Below are 18102 nucleotides of genomic sequence, written 5' to 3'. Positions count from 1 at the left end.
GGGTAGGGGACTCAAAATAAAACTATCCAAGAGTTTTTGAAATGTCAACGTTTCGATCTTTTGTTCGATTTTTGCGCAAAAAAACATGCAAATTTAAATTTTTTTAAATCCTTGATGCTTGAACAGAAAGCTTCTTTTTATTTGAAGATTCCCTAGCAGGAAAGCATAAAGATCTATTTATATAAAGATCCTTGGATGCGGAAATGGAATTTTTCATTTTATTTGAAGTTTTTTGAGTCAGGGAGCAGAAGGATTCGCTTTATTTAAAGATTCCCTAACAGGAAAGCATGAAGATCCATTTATATAAAGATCCTTGGATGCGGAAATGGAATTTTTCATTTTATTTGAAGTTTTTTGGGTCAGAAAGCAGAAAGATTCGCTTTATTTGAAGATTCCCTAACAGGAAAGCATAAAGATCTATTTATATAAAGATCCTTGGATGCGGAAATGGAATTTTTCATTTTATTTGAAGTTTTTTGAGTCAGGGAGCAGAAAGCTTCTTTTTATTTGAAGATTCCCTAGCAGGAAATCATGAGGATCTATTTATATAAAGATCCTTGGATGCGGAAATGGAATTTTTCATTTTATTTGAAGTTTTTTGAGTCAGGAAGCAGAAGGATTCGCTTTATTTGAAGATTCCCTAACAGGAAAGCATGAAGATCCATTTATATAAAGATCCTTGGATGCGGAAATGGAATTTTTCATTTTATTTGAAGTTTTTTGGGTCAGAAAGCAGAAAGATTCGCTTTATTTGAAGATTCCCTAACAGGAAAGCATAAAGATCTATTTATATAAAGATCCTTGGATGCGGAAATGGAATTTTTCATTTTATTTGAAGTTTTTGGGTCAGAAAGCAGAAAGATTCGCTTTATTTGAAGATTCCCTAACAGGGAAGCATGAAGATCCATTTATATAAAGATCCTTGGATGCGGAAATGGAATTTTTCATTTTATTTGAAGTTTTTGGGTCAGAAAGCAGAAAGATTCGCTTTATTTGAAGATTCCCTAACAGGAAAGCATAAAGATCTATTTATATAAAGATCCTTGGATGCGGAAATGGAATTTTTCATTTTATTTGAAGTTTTTGGGTCAGAAAGCAGAAAGATTCGCTTTATTTGAAGATTCCCTAACAGGAAAGCATGAAGATCCATTTATATAAAGATCCTTGGATGCGGAAATGGAATTTTTCATTTTATTTGAAGTTTTTGGGTCAGAAAGCAGAAAGATTCGCTTTATTTGAAGATTCCCTAACAGGAAAGCATGAAGATCCATTTATATAAAGATCCTTGGATGCGGAAATGGAATTTTTCATTTTATTTGAAGTTTTTGGGTCAGAAAGCAGAAAGATTCGCTTTATTTGAAGATTCCCTAACAGGAAAGCATAAAGATCTATTTATATAAAGATCCTTGGATGCGGAAATGGAATTTTTCATTTTATTTGAAGTTTTTGGGTCAGAAAGCAGAAAGATTCGCTTTATTTGAAGATTCCCTAACAGGAAAGCATAAAGATCTATTTATATAAAGATCCTTGGATGCGGAAATGGAATTTTTCATTTTATTTGAAGTTTTTGGGTCAGAAAGCAGAAAGATTCGCTTTATTTGAAGATTCCCTAACAGGAAAGCATAAAGATCTATTTATATAAAGATCCTTGGATGCGGAAATGGAATTTTTCATTTTATTTGAAGTTTTTTGAGTCAGGAAGCAGAAAGCTTCTTTTTATTTGAAGATTCCCTAACAGGAAAGCATGAAGATCCATTTATATAAAGATCCTTGGATGCGGAAATGGAATTTTTCATTTTATTTGAAGTTTTTTGGGTCAGAAAGCAGAAAGATTCGCTTTATTTGAAGATTCCCTAACAGGGAAGCATGAAGATCCATTTATATAAAGATCCTTGGATGCGGAAATGGAATTTTTCATTTTATTTGAAGTTTTTGGGTCAGAAAGCAGAAAGATTCGCTTTATTTGAAGATTCCCTAACAGGAAAGCATAAATATCTATTTATATAAAGATCCTTGGATGCGGAAATGGAATTTTTCATTTTATTTGAAGTTTTTGGGTAAGAAAGCAGAAAGATTCGCTTTATTTGAAGATTCCCTAACAGGAAAGCATGAAGATCCATTTATATAAAGATCCTTGGATGCGGAAATGGAATTTTTCATTTTATTTGAAGTTTTTTGGGTCAGAAAGCAGAAAGATTCGCTTTATTTGAAGATTCCCTAACAGGAAAGCATAAAGATCTATTTATATAAAGATCCTTGGATGCGGAAATGGAATTTTTCATTTTATTTGAAGTTTTTGGGTCAGAAAGCAGAAAGATTCGCTTTATTTGAAGATTCCCTAACAGGGAAGCATGAAGATCCATTTATATAAAGATCCTTGGATGCGGAAATGGAATTTTTCATTTTATTTGAAGTTTTTTGGGTCAGAAAGCAGAAAGATTCGCTTTATTTGAAGATTCCCTAACAGGAAAGCATAAAGATCCATTTATATAAAGATCCTTGGATGCGGAAATGGAATTTTTCATTTTATTTGAAGTTTTTGGGTCAGAAAGCAGAAAGATTCGCTTTATTTGAAGATTCCCTAACAGGGAAGCATGAAGATCCATTTATATAAAGATCCTTGGATGCGGAAATGGAATTTTTCATTTTATTTGAAGTTTTTTGGGTCAGAAAGCAGAAAGATTCGCTTTATTTGAAGATTCCCTAACAGGGAAGCATGAAGATCCATTTATATAAAGATCCTTGGATGCGGAAATGGAATTTTTCATTTTATTTGAAGTTTTTGGGTCAGAAAGCAGAAAGATTCGCTTTATTTGAAGATTCCCTAACAGGAAAGCATAAATATCTATTTATATAAAGATCCTTGGATGCGGAAATGGAATTTTTCATTTTATTTGAAGTTTTTGGGTAAGAAAGCAGAAAGATTCGCTTTATTTGAAGATTCCCTAACAGGAAAGCATGAAGATCCATTTATATAAAGATCCTTGGATGCGGAAATGGAATTTTTCATTTTATTTGAAGTTTTTTGGGTCAGAAAGCAGAAAGATTCGCTTTATTTGAAGATTCCCTAACAGGAAAGCATAAAGATCTATTTATATAAAGATCCTTGGATGCGGAAATGGAATTTTTCATTTTATTTGAAGTTTTTGGGTCAGAAAGCAGAAAGATTCGCTTTATTTGAAGATTCCCTAACAGGGAAGCATGAAGATCCATTTATATAAAGATCCTTGGATGCGGAAATGGAATTTTTCATTTTATTTGAAGTTTTTTGGGTCAGAAAGCAGAAAGATTCGCTTTATTTGAAGATTCCCTAACAGGAAAGCATAAAGATCCATTTATATAAAGATCCTTGGATGCGGAAATGGAATTTTTCATTTTATTTGAAGTTTTTGGGTCAGAAAGCAGAAAGATTCGCTTTATTTGAAGATTCCCTAACAGGGAAGCATGAAGATCTATTTATATAAAGATCCTTGGATGCGGAAATGGAATTTTTCATTTTATTTGAAGTTTTTTGGGTCAGAAAGCAGAAAGATTCGCTTTATTTGAAGATTCCCTAACAGGAAAGCATAAAGATCTATTTATATAAAGATCCTTGGATGCGGAAATGGAATTTTTCATTTTATTTGAAGTTTTTGGGTCAGAAAGCAGAAAGATTCGCTTTATTTGAAGATTCCCTAACAGGGAAGCATGAAGATCCATTTATATAAAGATCCTTGGATGCGGAAATGGAATTTTTCATTTTATTTGAAGTTTTTTGGGTCAGAAAGCAGAAAGATTCGCTTTATTTGAAGATTCCCTAACAGGAAAGCATAAAGATCCATTTATATAAAGATCCTTGGATGCGGAAATGGAATTTTTCATTTTATTTGAAGTTTTTGGGTCAGAAAGCAGAAAGATTCGCTTTATTTGAAGATTCCCTAACAGGGAAGCATGAAGATCTATTTATATAAAGATCCTTGGATGCGGAAATGGAATTTTTCATTTTATTTGAAGTTTTTTGAGTCAGGAAGCAGAAAGCTTCTTTTTATTTGAAGATTCCCTAGCAGGAAATCATGAGGATCTATTTATATAAAGATCCTTGGATGCGGAAATGGAATTTTTCATTTTATTTGAAGTTTTTTGAGTCAGGAAGCAGAAGGATTCGCTTTATTTGAAGATTCCCTAACAGGAAAGCATAGAGATTTATTTATGTAAAGATTCTTTGGTACAAAAGAAAAATATCCATTTTATTTCAAATTATTTGGACAGGAAAGCATACAGATCCAAACATGAAGTTTTTTATTCCAAGAACGTATTTTTTTGCTCTAATTCAGTTAGTTTGTTGTAAGAGACACAGCACAGTCTTTATAAACTTAATACCCTTTACTTAATACTGTATATTGTTTCAGGGTAAAGATCTACCGGCCAAAGATCTGTCAGGTACTAGTGACCCTTACGTCCGCGTCACGCTATTACCCGATAAGAAACATCGTTTAGAAACAAAGATAAAACGTAGAACGTTGAATCCTCGATGGAACGAGACCTTCTACTTCGAAGGATTTCCTATTCAGAAACTGCAGTCGAGAATACTGCATCTGCACGTCTTCGACTACGACAGGTTTTCCAGGGACGACTCAATCGGAGAAGTATTCCTACCATTATGTCAGGTAAATGTTCGACAAAATTTTAGTTTTATCACAATAATTCAATAGTTAATCTTTTGACAAAAAATTATGTATCTGGTGATGACAATGGATGTGATTCTGAGACGAAAATTCTCGAAAATCATTGACTGACTTCTCCCTGAATCATACGCGAGCATCAAGGTCAAGAAAAAACATTTCATAAATGCTTCCAGTGAATAGATTATCCATTTACCTTTTTACTTTGTTTTTAATAAACTAATCGATCGTATTTTTCATCAAACCCTGTATATTTAATACTGCTTAAACAACGGAAATTTAGTTTTGTGTCAAGATAAATGGAAAATAGTAAAAAACCAAACAGGGTTTTGATTCTAATAGAATTTGTACTGTACCTTCTCGCTTTCTAAGATAGTAAATAAATAATTTTTTTCCAGGTTGATTTAAGTGAAAAACCTTCATTTTGGAAGGCGTTAAAGCCTCCAGCAAAAGATAAATGCGGCGAGTTACTAACTTCGCTATGCTACCATCCTAGTAGCAGCATTTTGACGTTAACTTTGATCAAAGCACGAAATCTTAAAGCAAAAGACATCAACGGAAAATCAGGTAAATAAACCAATTCATATATCTTCAAATCAACTCCAAAATTACCATAAAATAATGAGAAGAACAACGAGATATTCTATTTCTAACCTAAATGTAAATAATAATTATTTCACATTGAACTAACCTCGCCACCTCTATTCCCGTTGTTTGTTTACATTAACCCATGTCTCTATAGAAAGAAAAAAAACGAAATGGACTTTCTGCTCTATTTACTAGACGTGTTTTCATTTCATACACAAAACTATGGAAGATGTTTACTATTATTATCGTTGTCATGTTTATTTTTCAACAACGTACAACTACCAACTTCTAATGTTGATTTTTAATCACAGATTTTCGTTGAAACGAAAGTTTTTAAACGTACTGTATGTCCGTTCAAAGGTTAATCGAGCATTAAACGTGAATAACTGCTGTCCTACCTATAATCAATCTATATAGATATCAGTAGAGGGAGTCGTAAATCAGAAATAGAGCGCGTGAAATTATGGCGGGAATATCCTGTTAGGGGAAATGTAATCAAACGAGAACTACGTCAATTTGAAACCTTGCAGCAAATTTTATTTGCGAACAATCCATTTGCATCAATTCCAATTTTTATTTTAAAAAACAGAAATTGGAAAACGAAAAATATCGTAATTTAAACATCATTACGACAGATTTATAATGTCGACAGTATAAAGACGAAAATCAGTTAGGGGTAAGTAGTGTTTAGAGTTAACAAAAAGTCTAATGAAAAAATAAATTACCAATGAGAGAATTTAGTCAAAATATTATTCTTTTGGACAATACCATACAAGAATCGTCTAAAATTTGTTGGAAATAAATCATCCATTGTGAACTAATAATGACAGCTGAAGTAACTATACCACAAGCAGTGTTGCCACAATTTAAAAGCTGAATGTAAAAATTGAACTAGAAAATGTACTAGATTGTACCAAATTCAAACAAATTTAATAAAATTATAGAAAGATGTATAAACATAAGTTTAAATTAAATTTTTTTTCCAAAAATGTTATAGACTGTGTCAATTATTATTTTAAGGATGAAAAATTTATATAGTTTACCGATAAAATTAGCAATGCAGTACAAAAATCTCACGATCTAAATATAAATCAACTTGGCTCTGTTTTCTAATTATTGTTACAATGTAGTACAATTTCTAATTTATTTTATTAAATAAAAATATAAAATAACTTTATATTTGCGAACGCAGGGAAAATGTATTAGAAAAAAAGAAAAATGTACTAGCGTATAAAATACACTAAAATTGTACAATTGTACTAGCTCTGGCAACACTGACCACAAGAGGTATTTAATAATGTTGAGGAAACTTCTTTTTTTTTTATTTTTCTATGGTTAACTACGGGATAGTTGTTGATTTGGAAAAAAAGAAGAAGATATACCTAACTGAAAAGGTATTATTATAGAGGATGTTATTTATTTGTGTTTGACAGTAAAAATTTAATGTAATCTGTTATTTCTGTAAATAAAACTATCTAGATAATTAATTATTTGTGAAAAATCCAAAAGAGTATTGGTGGAATCTTAATAAATAATAATCAGAAAATGTAAAACGAAATCGAAAGTTTGTGAATTTCTTTTGAGTTTGTAATAGAATTTATCATCATAGAGCCTATGCAGAAATATCTTCAACTGATTTTTTACAGTCGTAAAATCTAGGCAAATCATCAGGGTCTAAAAAAGTACGATCATCAAAAACGAAAATTACAAAATCATTTATAGATTTCCAGAAAATCTAGAAATTGTAAAACCGTCAAATACGTGTCTTTAAATAAAACACTAAGAGTTTATTTGTACTAGAAAATCAGCCGAAATTTACATTAGGTAACCGCGTAACTATACGCTGAATGTCAAATTAGAGAAATCTGTAATTCAATTTATGACATATGATGGTGTTCACAACATCGTTGATAGGTGGCCAATATTCCGAAACACGAACAAGAACATTTTAAATGTTATTTTGATCAAATTTCTTTCAATTATCGTTTTTGTCACAGATTTGTCGTACTCTGAACGGAATAAGAGTCAATATTAAAATTACTAAATTGATCATTATTCTCGGCACTCCATTTCGTTCCATCGAATATGAAACGTAACCTTCTAGTCAGGCAATACACAATACTGCTACGTATTTCATTACATGCTTTATATTAATTGGTGTTTTTTATAGATCCTTACGTAAAAGTATGGCTTCAATTCGGCGATAAACGTATAGAAAAACGAAAAACGGCCATCTTCAAATGTACCCTCAATCCTGTTTTTAACGACTCGTTTTCTTTTACCGTACCATGGGAGAAGATTCGAGAATGTTCTTTAGACGTAATGGTAATGGACTTTGATAATATTGGAAGAAATGAGTTGATAGGACGAATATTATTGGCAGGTATGTAATTTTAATATCTTCTCATTTAAATTGTATGTATCAAATGTTTTTTTTTTCAAGTTTTAGGACACCCTACCCAGATTTTACATGTTGTCAATTTAAATGAGCCATACTGTATGTTTATTTAATTGATTTATTGTGAATGTTACAGGTAAAAACGGCTCCGGCGCTTCTGAAACCAAACATTGGCAGGACATGATCACCAAACCAAGACAGAATGTTATACAATGGCATAGACTTAAACCAGAATAAGAAAATTATAGTATAACGAATATAACTTCGAAAGCACCTCACATCATCTTTCAAAGTATTTATAAACGGATATTATCTATTTAATATTCATGTTATCTCACTATATATTTATATTTTATATTCGTTGATTTTTGTCAAATTTTATTAATTAAAACATATCCAAGGGGTTGTCTTAAATGTTTTTTATGGAGAATAAGAAAATTATTCAGCAACATCTTCATAATTCAGTTTATAACACAAAAAGACGCAAAAATCTCACCCTACATCGTTAAAACTATTCAATTTTATACGAATCACCGAAATTTAATTAAATTAGAAATTTGGACTCATACTTTTTTATAATCGCGTACGATTATTTAATAATCTAAAATAAAAAATTATCACTATCAATTTTGACTAAAATATTTATATCAAAACATATCCGAAGTCGAATTAAATTTCGCTGCTTATTATTTAGTTGAATTTCTTTGTCTATGGTTGGTGTAATCGTTTTTAATTATGCATTTAGAGTCAAGGACCATAAAGCAAAGGACGGTCTACTTAACCAAATCTGTCAGACTATCTTCTGACGTCACAAGTTACACGACATTACCTCATTTTATATTAAAATGTAAGCAAACAACAAAATAATAAATAATGTAGTTGCTTTCCTTGAAATATCACTTCATAAGGTGAATAAAAAATGAGAAAATTTCTATGTTTGGAAAAAGTTAAAAGCACAAAATGAGAAACGGATCCAAAAAATCGAAGCGGGGCTGCATATCAACTAAAAAGATTGAAGAAATATTAACTGAACTCAATATGACCATTGTTCTTGTCAATATCATCAAGATAAAAGCTTGCTTAGGATGGCAACGTAGTTTGTGACATCACAAAATTGGATTGTAATGAAATTAGACCGTCGTCTTCTTTATGAAACAGTCCTTGACGTAGAGTAGTGTAGTGTGAAGTTTCCTAATATCATGTCAATGTTTATTTTGTGGTTTTAATGTGCTTATTTATTGAATAAATAATTATTGTTATCAATGTTTTTCAATACTCAGTTAACTATTGCAGATTTTGTAGTTTATTCTTACTTACTCATAATTGTCGGTATTAAAATGTTTTTTTTAAACGCGGATGTTTTAAAAGGGTACAGTTTGGATTGAAATATAAATCTGATTTGAAACTTAAATATTCAATCCCAGCGAGAAAAGCGATATATTTCTAAATATTAAGATAAAATTTCACTTGTTGACTGGTACAAATAGTGTAGTAGGTGAGACATTTAAGGCAATCTCTATATTTCAAAATGTATAAAATATCTATTTTTTTTTATTTACACAAAAATATTTTACATTCCAAAAAATACAGTAGTATTTCTAAACCTCTATTTACCTTAAAAATTATTACCAACTATAAAAACTATACAGAAAAATGATTTTTATAAAAAATCAATTGTATTTCATTACTATTAATAATGCATCATAATCTATTTGAAATTTGACTTTTTCATGAATTTGTGAAGCAAATAACTCACAATTTTTTGAACAAATTGTTATACAAACTTTTTCGATACAATTTTTTTCATTTTTGGCATTTATTGGGTTCAATGAAACTGAAAATCAACTGGTGTGAAGAATCAATGAAGATGCATGACAGTTTATTTATGAAAGACCCTACTTGGTTAGTTAAAATATTTGACTGAAAGTTTCATTAATTAAATGCCCTTTTATTCAAATCACTTTGTGTGTAGTTTTATTTATTAAAAGCGCTGTAATGGAATCTTTATCAACAAACCATTAACGAATTAGTTGAAACATATTTATTGATATAAATGAACTATTTTTAAAATTAATCATAATTTATTTTTTTATGAATCCCTATATTTCTAACTCTTTCACGAGCACAACTACTTAAATTAGAAATATGCAGGTTGTTCCATCTACGAAAATTTCTTCATTAATTTTCCCACAAAAAAAATTACAACGTTGATGATATTTTCAAAAATGGAACAATTTTAATATTAAATTATAAAATATAAACGATGTCTAAATAACATAACAAATATTCAAAAAAAGAACTGCGAAAAAAGTCTCTGAAATGAGAAGTATTTTTTGTGATACCTTGTAGTAATGTTAAAATATTGTTATATTAAATGTGAATATTCATATTATAATAGCTATAAGATTTAATGCTTAAATTTTCATCGTTCAACTATTTTCCGCACAAAAAACAGGTTCCATATTATTTTCAATGGATTTCGTCTACTAATATACTAATTAAAAGTTTTTATATTAATTACAATGCGCTACCCAAAACGTACTGTCGTGTATCCTCTAGGAACTGGACTAATATAAAATAACGTACACGAAATATTCACTAATTGCAATAACTATATTCGTAATTTTATTAATAATTAACCATACAGTTACACGTTCTTTTTAATGACAACTTAACTTTCTTCTTCTCTTTTATTCCATGTTTTGGATTTGGCAAGAGATGTGGAAGGGAGAATAAACGTCAAATAATGCCGTAAGCTACTATTCTGATTTTAGCATCGGCGGCAAATTTCATAAAAATTATAATACATAACAACTATTAATTGCCACATGTCATTATGTAGTTTCTGATATTGTTTCCTGTACAGTTTTCAATGTTGACAAAAACTGTAAGGTGTCATACGAGTACATCGAATACTGTACAGAACCCACACGACATCGTTCCAAGAAGAAACGTTAAATGACAGCAACAGTGTTCACTAACTGACATTTATAAACTAAAACCGCGTAATCTGTTACCAAAGTTCCGAAATACGAGTATGTTGTCTCAGAAAATTCTTGAATCAACGGTAACTAATGGGAAGCTCAAAATGGCGTCTCTCGAAGTTTATTCTCCCCTCCAAATCTCTGTATTTGACGCACAGTGCTGCAGTACGTGCGCACAAGAACTAATTATATTATATATTAACTGCTGAACAATGAGGCAATGAACTATATAAAAAATATTAATTTTAAAGTTGAACGACAAAAATTTCAGTAAAACTAAATTATTATGTAGTTTTAACTGTCTACAAGTGTAACGACAACACGCTTTATCTTTGTCTGTATAGTAAAATTAACTAGAATGAATTCAGAATGGATTTTTCGGAGAAGGTCATTGAAGGAACGATCAGATATGTGATTTTGGGTGTTTTTGCAAAGAATTTTGATGTGCTTTTTGTAATATAGCGATAGATTCGATATACTTGTAATTTTCATATGGACAAAATATTTTTTGCTATAAATTCAGTAGTAAGCATTCATCGACAGGTAAATTAATATTGTATGATTTCAAATAAATTCAGTGGAATTCTAGTTACGTCATATGACGCCATTACACATTCCACTAGATTAATAGGCCAAGCTGTAGGGATTTGAAAATGCATAATTGTAACAAAAATTTTAGCAACGAACCGATCGCCACAAGAGAAATAAATAAAACTAGGAGAATTATTGGCATACAATGGGATGTTTTTATGCCAAAAAATAATTGAATCTTTTTCAATAAGCGGTATTTATAGAGACGATTCCATCATAGTTTACATCATCGTGGAAAGAGATTCTGGAAAGTAGATTCATTTGTGTAATAGCCCTGATATAGGAAAGTTTTTTCTCTGCGGGGCTATTACATCATCGTCATTTGTTTATTATTATATAAACGCTTTTCCAGACATCTAAGTGGTTGATGTCAAATTTACGAAATTTTTAAATTTATAATCGGATTTATGATAAGGTATACAGACCAATTGGAAAAAACTTGCTGCAAACGTTGAAAAAGTGGGCAATTTAACTGAAAAATTGACATTTAAAACGTCAGTGTTTCCGATTTATTCTCAATTTCTCAGGGTCTAAGTGTTCAATTGAGACGTTCTATCTCATATTTTGTAGATATTTTTATTTTCCACAAATCGTCTTATTGAAAAGTTTTGATTTCTCTATTAATTTCAAAGTTGTAAGAAATAAAACGCGTCTTTGTTGCATTTAATTTTTCAATAAATAATAGGAACCAGAAATGCGAGCTAAGAAACACAAACCTATTCATCTTTTTACAATCTTTGAAAAAATCGTAAAATCTTTTTGTTGTCATTATTTTTGTCAAGCCAAATACCCTATGCTTGGCCTATAATCAATGTCTACTGGTGATAAATCAGTGTTGCCAACTAAAATATGTAATGAAAGAAACATTAACAACTATCTGCTTTATATTGTGAGTTTTTAAGGGTTGCTAATGTAATTTTATGCTTGAAATCTCATCATCAATTTGGCTTGGTATAAAAATTTTCTGTCAATGGATGCGATAAAATTGGTAGTTCACGTATTTTTTTAATCATAGATAAGTATCGTTACACTGTTAATATGTGGCCAATTGTGAAAACTCGATGTTGATTATCTGTTGTAATATATTTCAAAATTTTATCAAGCTCGATGTTGAACAAGATCGCTTTTGAAATAACTTGATCTACAAGTTTATTATTTCGAGACAAAATTCACAATTCGTAATCTCTAAATCTTTTGTGGTACCTCAAATTTTAATTGTGGAAAACTCCTGTTGAGTGCTTTTCAATTGTTGCTTCAGAATAGTTATAGATGTAAATTAAGAAAATTCATGACTGTTATATAAAATTCATTGTTTAATCAACTATAGTATAGCAAATTATGAATTTTATTATTCCCTAGACTTTACGAGGACATTTCACGGTCATAATTTATAGCGAACCAATGGTGGTTGCCTACTTTTATTATGGATAAACTTTTATTGTTGAAATGTTGGCTTTATATCCTCTTTAATATATTCTAAACAACTGTTCAACTTAATAGACTATAAGATTCCTTTCCACATATACATTATATATTAAAAATGTTTTTATTTTTCAAGTTCTCAAAATATTTAGCTAATCGATCCTAAACTAACCTAACCTAAAAAATGTTTGGTAATTGTGATATTTAATTGTTATTTTTTGAAATAGTTCGTTTTTGTATGTACTTTTGGATTCTTTATGACCCCACTTCCGAAAAATAATATTTTTTTAAATCTATTCATTATTGATTAACGTCTAATGATTTAAAATAAATATAGGTCGTTCCAAAACTAAGAATTGCTATGGAAATCTGTATTTGCAACATTGTCAAATGATACAAATAATTATGTTACTAAAAATTTAATTTTTGTTTTAAAATCTGTAAGTATACATGTTTATTTTATCATTTTAATAACCGCGCTACTGATCTACTAATCGTAACACTATTTTTAATCTGCATACCATTAGGACTCGTTCTATTTTTATTTTGCTAGACTATATTCAAAGAAAAACACCATTTTAAAAATAATAAGCTTAAAAAAATCAAAGTGTATATCGATGTTTTTATTTGTTTGCAGCAAAACAATAAATAATTTCGACAAGTTTTTTCAAAAGTGTTAGAAAGATAACACCTAGATAACTGGGTGTAGAAGAAGCAGTTTAACTGTAGTGCCTGAAATAAACGTATCGTTTTTTGCGTTTACATACTGAAAAATATTTTCAAAAATTATTTAGAAAAATAAGTAGTTGTAATTTTCGATTACGGGATAAAATGTTGGCATTTTAAAGCAGTTTAGCTATCTAGTATACTAAAGTAATGATAGTTCGATGTATTTTTAAAAGAAAGCTTAGGATTTTTATATATTGTGGTTTAGACTTCCGTGAAATCATCTTAGAAAACATTAACGTATCATTAAGTAATCAATTTCATTCTTTCTTACTTCAAATGACTAATAAATGTATTCAGAAATAATTTTATATTCATGCTTATTCTCTTACGGCAAATTGGGAATGAAAGGGTACAATTACATAGTAAAAAGCTGGGAATTATTGCAAAACAATATCCTAAATGAAAATCGTCATGATTTTTTTTGGTGTTAGATAATTTCTTGTTTTTTTTTTAATGGTTTTTATGTTCTAATTGCGATTCGATCTACTACTGAATTCCCATTTATCAACTTCTGTTATGCCATTTTTAAATAGCTGATAAATTCCAGATGTTTTATCATACAAAATACACTAATAAAAATGAAATTTATATCATAACAAGCTTTGTTATTTCGATAGGCAACAATTTCAACTATGTTAATCATTCGACTTTGTATCTATATTTTACAAGGGTACCGCAGTTGTTCGAGGTATTTTACGAAGTCCAAAACACGTTAAAGATTGTTGAACTTGAATTTTATCATTTGAAGGATTTTTATGAAGTGTTACTCTTAAAATTACTAAAAGAGAACTACATGTTGTGTAGGTTTTGCCATCATCAAATAAATGTTGAAAAACAACAAAACATTTAAATGTATGTAAATATATGTTAGTTAACAGTAATCTAATATTGTAGAAGTATTTATTAGTAAAAAATAAACGTATTTAATTTAGAATATTGTTTTATTTCGTTATCCAGTTCCATTTTTCTGTTTATATTATTTAACGATATTCAATTCAATTAAATTTGTATTTTATATAAAATGAAAGGGTCTTAAATAAAAATCCACTGCCAATTCAAAATAAAAATATAAAACCAGAATAGTAAATTGAAAAAGTCGTTTTTGTGAAGGTATTGTTCAAAACACAGAATTATTTTACCTTAAATATGTTCAATAAATGTGGGATAGGCAACCATACATACAAGTGTAATGATAGTTGCATAACATGTGATTCTTATAAGAATAGTATTGTTAGTTTTGATAAAGATATTCATTAAAGCAGTCAAAATCATTTGATAAAAGTTTTAACATATTTGAAAAGATTGTTAAAAACTAACCATAAAATATAAAAAAATGTATTTTACTTTGGGAAAGAGCCGTAAAATATCGCACACACAAGATGGCGCTGGTACAGTATCAAGATACATATATTGATTTTTATTGTAAAAACGACTCGCGTTCAACTTCCCGAAGTTTTTAATATTTTAATTTTTTTTTAATTTTTATAAAAATATTCTCTCAAATTCAACATATTCCTCCAATTATTTTTAACAACCTTTTTATATATATTTCAGGTTTTTTTTTAAATTCTAATTTAATAAGAACAGTACACCATTAGCAATTGTATTCCGAAATATCATATTTTACCAATAAAACAAAGAATATTTATTCACTAGAAATATAATTGAAGAAAAAATATATGAATTATATAAAATATGGATATAACCTCATTTATTCAATATCCATACTATTTTCTAACTATTGACAACGTTGCCCTTTTTACTCTCGAAGTATTGATCAGAAGACATCCTTCATTACAGTGCTGCCAACAGTTGAAATTGCTTATATTCCAGATAAACATGTGATAGTAGGAAATAAATTGTAATACCTAGTTTAATATTAATTAAAAATATTGTGTAAAAAATGGCTGAAGGTACTTACGAATACGAATGCATGAGAGCTGAACTATTGGGAATCGAAAAACCAAATTACGACATTTTTATGGAAAATTTAAAGAAAACTGAGCAAAAGGAGGTCCTTGAGGAAGAAGTCGATGTAGAAAATTTGAAGGTTGGTGAAAAAAAAATTTTGTGCATATTTTTTTTTAAGAAAATGAGAGATGAATACTTATTGTGATAAAATTAATTTGATATGAAATTAGTTCCGCCATGTTTGAGTAAACGCATTTTTTTATATATATTTAGCTGACAACGAAATCATTGAGAATTTCGAAAATTTTAAACATTACATGACCTAAACTAATATATAATATTAATTTTTTGATTAAAAGAAGAGAAAATATTCTTTTTTTCTTAAATTAATTTATTCATTTGAAAAATGGTATGAATAATATTTTATCAACTCGTGTCTCAAGTTTTTTCACTCCGTATACAAAGTGTTTAATCTTTCGGGGTCGAATATTAAATAGAGGACTGAAATAGATTAAATTTTCGGAAAATTTTTTTCTGCGTTGACTCATTGACTTTAGTAGATGGTCAATCTACTAATCAGGTGATTTCAAAGGATAAATTTTTTTATTGGGGGGTGCAAAAAAGTGCATTCTACTACAATATATATCTCCTGATATATATTTGTTTGAAAACAACTATGAGGGAAACAATTTAAATAAGCTTATTGTAACTTTGTTAGAAACAGAATAATAAACCACCATTAATATTAATTAAATACGTTTCAATACACGGTAGTATTTTGTGTTGCCTATCTATTATATAAGATATTATTCACATGTTTAGATATTGCTCACGTTTTTACTATATTTCGTTGATTTAAAACCAAAAATTGACATTTTATATTAATTTTTGTGTAGAAAATCAATTTGGAACATGAAGGACTCACAAAAACATCGGGAAAATTAGATGAAGTAAACAATATATTGAAGAAAACCCAGTCGAAAATCAATCAAATGAAGATATCCTGCGGATCTGTAGCGGGTCTGTTAAAAAATCGTCTGGGATCGTTTACTTCGCAGTCTTCCTTGGATGTAGAACAAGTAGAAAACAAAGAAACACCAAATCCACAAGAAACAACTAATCCATATACTGACACCACCGAAACATCGACACCTTCCAAAATCGTTACGTCGATGAGGAAAAGCGATTTACAAAAAGGATTAGACAAGGATCTCAGCGCATTGGACGCGATGATCGAAAAAGCTGAACATGCCCAATACTCGATGTCACATCAAACCAAACAGATGAAGAGTTTTATAAAATAGGACACATTATTTTTAGCATATCCCCTGTATTTTTTAATATATTGCTGGAGAAAATATAATCAAGCTCTCTTAATATATATTTTAACGTGTTGATGTGCAATAATTGTTAATCTATGCTATGATTTTTGAAAATACTGTTCATTCTATATAATATTCTAATATAATTGAATTATTCATAAAAGTGTATCATTTACTGATTCTTCTAAATGGTTCCTGTTCCTGAAAATAAATTACCTAAAGCAAATCATCGTCAATGCAAAATATTTCTACGACACAAATTATTAAAAGTTTTGACGAATCAAATTTCGAAATATTTATTGTATTATATTTTCAAAAGTACCAGAGGCAATTCTGCATGAACTCGATTCAAGGTTACTGTTACAGAACCGTATCCAGAATATCAACTCTAGTCGGTTCAATTTTTTCTGTCATTTTATACATTTATTTTTTAATCAAAATGTTTTTATAAATTTTAGTTTAAACAGATAAACGATACACCCCTCCCAATGGACTCGCCCGAACAAATTCTGTTTAAAACGTATTCACATTCTCATCAAAATATAATCACTCTAATAACTAGATAGAAAATAATCAATACAACAAATACTTTTTGAAATATCTTCCTCAAATTAAGATTATTACTACCGTTAAACAAATAAGGTATTGAACGTGTCATAATTTAAAATTTTATAAAATTTCGTAAGCCCATTCTGTCTCGCAAGTCTCCTAAGATTTCTTCGTTGAAAACATTTATCTTACCTGTTCTCGATGCTCTAATAATATATTATATCCATGACTTTGTTGTGTCGCGTCAAAATCGTCAGAGTATGAAAGCAGTGTTGCCAATTCGAACATATAACTAAAGCGTAAATAGTCGTGTTCTAGTAAATTGCTTTTTAAATAGTTTGAGGTAAAACCATGCATATTAAAATATATCTATTTATTCCCGAAAATATTTAATTATATATTGTTGCAATAATTACAGAAATATGAAATTATACCGATTAATAAAATTCTCATTTACTGACTGTAATTTAATGTTTATAGTAAACTTTCGATTAAAGACAACACACATATCTATATCGTAAATTCATCTGGCAAAAAAATTTATTATTCAAAATTCAATCTCAAACCGGCTTTATTCGAATAAAATAACATATCATTTACGCAGTTCTGTTATTATAAAATCTTATAATTGAAAGAATATTGGCAACATCGTTGTAGAAGCCGGTACAAATAAAGAACAGTAAGAAGGCAGAGAAACACTAAGCAGCAAAGTACATGTGCTTTTAAAGGAGTAAACAACTGGACTAGATGAATATGGATTATTAGTACAACACATTCTAATGTTCTTTTTTTTATCATTCATGATTTCCTTTTGCAAATGATCTTATGTAATTAAAATCCAGCTGATGTTATCTAAATGCTAAATCTAACAGCAAACTTATCAATCATCTGTCAAATAGATCATATCGGAATGACGTCACAATCAGCCGCCATACTGTCTTGCGGGA

General features: G+C 29.3%; 2 protein-coding genes across 8 annotated transcripts in view; both read left to right on the top strand.

Moving 5' to 3' along the window:
- The window catches only part of LOC130446291 (synaptotagmin-7), a 263793-nt gene extending 249492 nt beyond the window's left edge, over positions 1–14301 (top strand). For 5 of the 7 annotated variants that reach the window (XM_056782778.1, XM_056782573.1, XM_056782697.1 and 2 more), the window contains 4 exons: positions 4389–4646; positions 5060–5228; positions 7420–7632; positions 7784–14298. In XM_056782778.1, the coding sequence (XP_056638756.1) occupies positions 4389–4646; positions 5060–5228; positions 7420–7632; positions 7784–7884 (741 nt within the window). In that variant the 3' untranslated portion in view covers positions 7885–14298. Of the gene's footprint in view, positions 1–4388; positions 4647–5059; positions 5229–7419; positions 7633–7783 lie in introns of all 7 variants that reach the window. The other 2 variants (XR_008910147.1, XM_056782487.1) reach the window with 2 other exon arrangements.
- An 865-nt stretch (positions 14302–15166) lies between these two features.
- Positions 15167–16769, top strand: LOC130445929 (uncharacterized). The gene is made up of 2 exons (XM_056781877.1): positions 15167–15423; positions 16181–16769. The coding sequence occupies exons 1-2, from the start codon at positions 15277–15279 to the stop codon at positions 16586–16588; spliced, it is 555 nt and encodes a 184-aa protein (XP_056637855.1). The 5' UTR covers positions 15167–15276; the 3' UTR covers positions 16589–16769.
- Positions 16770–18102: the final 1333 nt, after the last annotated feature.

Source organism: Diorhabda sublineata, chromosome 1 (assembly GCF_026230105.1).
Source record: "Diorhabda sublineata isolate icDioSubl1.1 chromosome 1, icDioSubl1.1, whole genome shotgun sequence".
NCBI lineage: Eukaryota > Metazoa > Arthropoda > Insecta > Coleoptera > Chrysomelidae > Diorhabda > Diorhabda sublineata.
This window is presented reverse-complemented; position numbering and strand designations above follow the sequence as displayed.

Excerpts from the sequence above, each read along its gene's own strand:
- LOC130445929 (XM_056781877.1), top strand. The coding sequence starts at position 15,277 with ATGGCTGAAGGTACTTACGAATACGAATGCATGAGAGCTGAACTATTG. Across the intron at positions 15,424-16,180 it reads TCGATGTAGAAAATTTGAAG|AAAATCAATTTGGAACATGA; the intron begins GTTGGTGAAAAA and ends ATTTTTGTGTAG.